The 2874-nt window shown below is 32.1% G+C and overlaps 1 protein-coding gene across 1 annotated transcript in view; it reads right to left on the minus strand.

The window, feature by feature from the left end:
* Positions 1-2544, minus strand: part of LOC106774801 (probable mediator of RNA polymerase II transcription subunit 37c) — a 4678-nt gene extending 2134 nt beyond the window's left edge. The window contains exon 1 of the mRNA XM_022787248.1: positions 2530-2544. Coding sequence (XP_022642969.1) covers positions 2530-2544 — 15 coding nt within the window. The remainder of the gene's footprint in view (positions 1-2529) is intronic.
* Positions 2545-2874: the final 330 nt, after the last annotated feature.

Raw genomic sequence — 2874 nt, forward strand, 5'->3', positions numbered from 1 at the left:
TATTCGCATTAACTGCATCTCCTCGTTTACAGTTTATATGCAGTGTCGAAATTGGAAGGCCTTCAAGTTACATTCATTCATTTCCTTCTTTTGAGGTACTAGCAATATGGTTATGCTAATTTATGCACAAATGCATAGGATTGGATTTCCCAAAAGTTTGTTTAATTAATTAAAATCTTAAAACATGATAAATATTTATAAGTTGATTTTAATTTAGTGTATTAATGATGTCAAAAAAATCCGCGGGTACCGTATATGTGGGTAAAATTCGTGGTGGGTAGTTATTCTCTGTGGATATTTACTATCTGTAGGTAACTAGTAACGGGTATTTTAATATCGGCTTCTAAACGAGTCGAGTACGGATAACATACTATATGATCCGTGGGTATCCGTTACCCACAAAAATTAAAAAAAATATAATTTATACTTTTTTAATTAAAAGTAAAATAAAATAGTATTTTATTAGGTTAAATTTAACTAAAATTAAATTTTAATTTATATTATATTTAATTTATATTATATTTAATTTATATTATATATATATATATATTGTAATTTTATTTAAATTTTATTTTAAAAATGTATAAAATAATTTTTATGGGTATCTGCGGGTTTCTAAAAAGGTACCCGTGTGGGTAGTGGGTTGGGTTGCAGGTAGGCACTATTCGTGCCCGACCCGACCCGTTGCCATCCTTAGGTGTGATGCTACTATTGTTAAAGTGATAATGGGTTAAAAATAACGAGACTCAATTGTTTTAATATTAAAAGGTCTTAATATAAACGGTTTCGTGAGTTTCATTATTTTAAAACACATCATCTTTCTATAAACTACTTTTCTAGACTCTTATGTCTTTTTTATAATGGGTTTTGCACTCTATTTATTTGTTTGAAGATCGGAAGCTACTTGTGTGATCCTCGCGGTGAGATCTTCAACTCTACCCGATCAGTTTCTCAAATAGAGTAAGTTGGTTTTCTACTCTTTCTCTGGTTTCACGTTTTCTAATACATGTGGGCTTTCGCTCTATCATGTGTATTGTTTGAGTCCTCTTTTAAGCTCTTTATTGGTTTGTGGTTCTAATAGCGTACCCTGATCATGTTTCTGTTATTTGTAGGTGTAGATAGAGCTCTTTGAACTATAAGAGCGAAATAGGGTTCTTTAGTACGGTTTGGTCTTCTAAAAAGGTAAGTGAAGCTAGTGTTTTTCTTTAATTTGAATTATGAAATATGATTAATGATTGATATGATGATATGATTAGAAACTTGTAAATTAAAATAATTATTTTGGTAAGAATTGTGTTTAAAGGAGAATAATTAATTGTATGATTGTTTGGCGCTTTGTATAAATTTTGTGTTGGCTTGTAGAACTGTGAATGTTGTTGATATGTTTGTATTGGTATCAATTTTGGTGAAATGTTAAAGAGGAGAAGTTAGTTGAGTTTATAGGTTAATTTTAGGTACAATAGAGGTTTGATAGGTGAACTTTAGAATTTTTTGTCTAAGGTGAAATTTGGTGGTTTAGAACATGTTATTTGGTTATTTGGAGCTTGTTTAGACTTTTAGTTGAGCAAAAATCTGATGTTGAGTTGGTAAATCTGCAAATAAGTTGAGTTCAAGTTGTTTTTTGTCTTTTTTAGAGGTTTTGAGTAGTGAGTTTTCAAAGTAAATGGGTTAAAGTGAAGTAGAGTGCCTAGGGTTTGCTATTGGATCATTTGTGACTTGGTCAAACCCCTAAATGGCTAAGTTATGGGTTAAAAGTGGTAGATTTGAGCTATGGTTTATAAGTTGAAGTTTTAGTTGGTTTAATTTAGAATTTCATTCAAAATGAGTTTAGTTTTTGTTTAGTTTAATCATACATGCTTATATAGGTCAGTTGTAGCTTAAAATACCAAATGAAAGTGATAAAATATTGGTAGAAGTACCTAAGAGAGGTCAAGTAAGATTGAGAGGTTGCTTTTGCTGAAGTTTTGGTGTTCTGTAAATTATGTTGAGTCGTTGGGCGAACAAGTGGCTCACTAAGTGAATAGATGGAGTGTTTTCCAGGATGGGTGAGTCAGCTCGTTTAGCATGCAAAAGTCATTGTTTTTGGACTTGTTGGGGGAGTTGATGAGACGCTGGACGAGTTGTTAAAGGGTTTTGGCAGTGGGTTCCAGGGGTTAGGCGAACCAGCTCATTGAGCTAAAGAAGCTCTATGTTTGGACCCTCACTAGGTGAGTGGTCTAAGGTCGTTGGAGAAGTGTTTAGGCATTGTTTATTTATTTTGCTTTCTATTTCTCATTTGTGCTTGGATTTATACGATGTAATGTTTTATCTGATACTTAGTTATATGATTTGGAACATATGGTTAAATGGATGTGAGGTTTATAAAAGTTCTAAAGAGAATTATTTTTTGTGGTTTCAAGTGTTGTTAGTATGAATGTACGGAGCTAAGTACTGGTAGTTTATCTTGACACTCTAATGGTCATCTGTTCTCAATAGAGAGGGATGAGCATGTGGTGAGAGTAGTAGGAAGTCTTAGTCTAGGAGCTTTACCTTGGCCAAAGGCATTCTTGATAATTATGTTTACATTAGCTTATCATCTCTTTTTTTTTCTTTTGTACTTGGGTGTTCTTGTTACTTGTGTGTTTTGATTATGATTATTTGGTATATGGAAAGCAATGAAATTTCTATAAAGCAAAACTTTGGATGGAGAAACAGATAATGTTTAGTTTTATCTAGACTAACTAAATTTTTGTGTGTGTGTATGTGTATATATATATATATGGGTTTGTTAACGCGCGTACGCTGATTTTTCAGTTGGTATATTTTAGCAATGTGTACCGGGTTTCAGTAGACAAAAGTACCCTTATATATCATGAATTTTAAGTTTTAAGGTAA

This window comes from Vigna radiata, chromosome 10 (genome assembly GCF_000741045.1).
Source record: "Vigna radiata var. radiata cultivar VC1973A chromosome 10, Vradiata_ver6, whole genome shotgun sequence".
Classification (NCBI taxonomy): domain Eukaryota; kingdom Viridiplantae; phylum Streptophyta; class Magnoliopsida; order Fabales; family Fabaceae; genus Vigna; species Vigna radiata.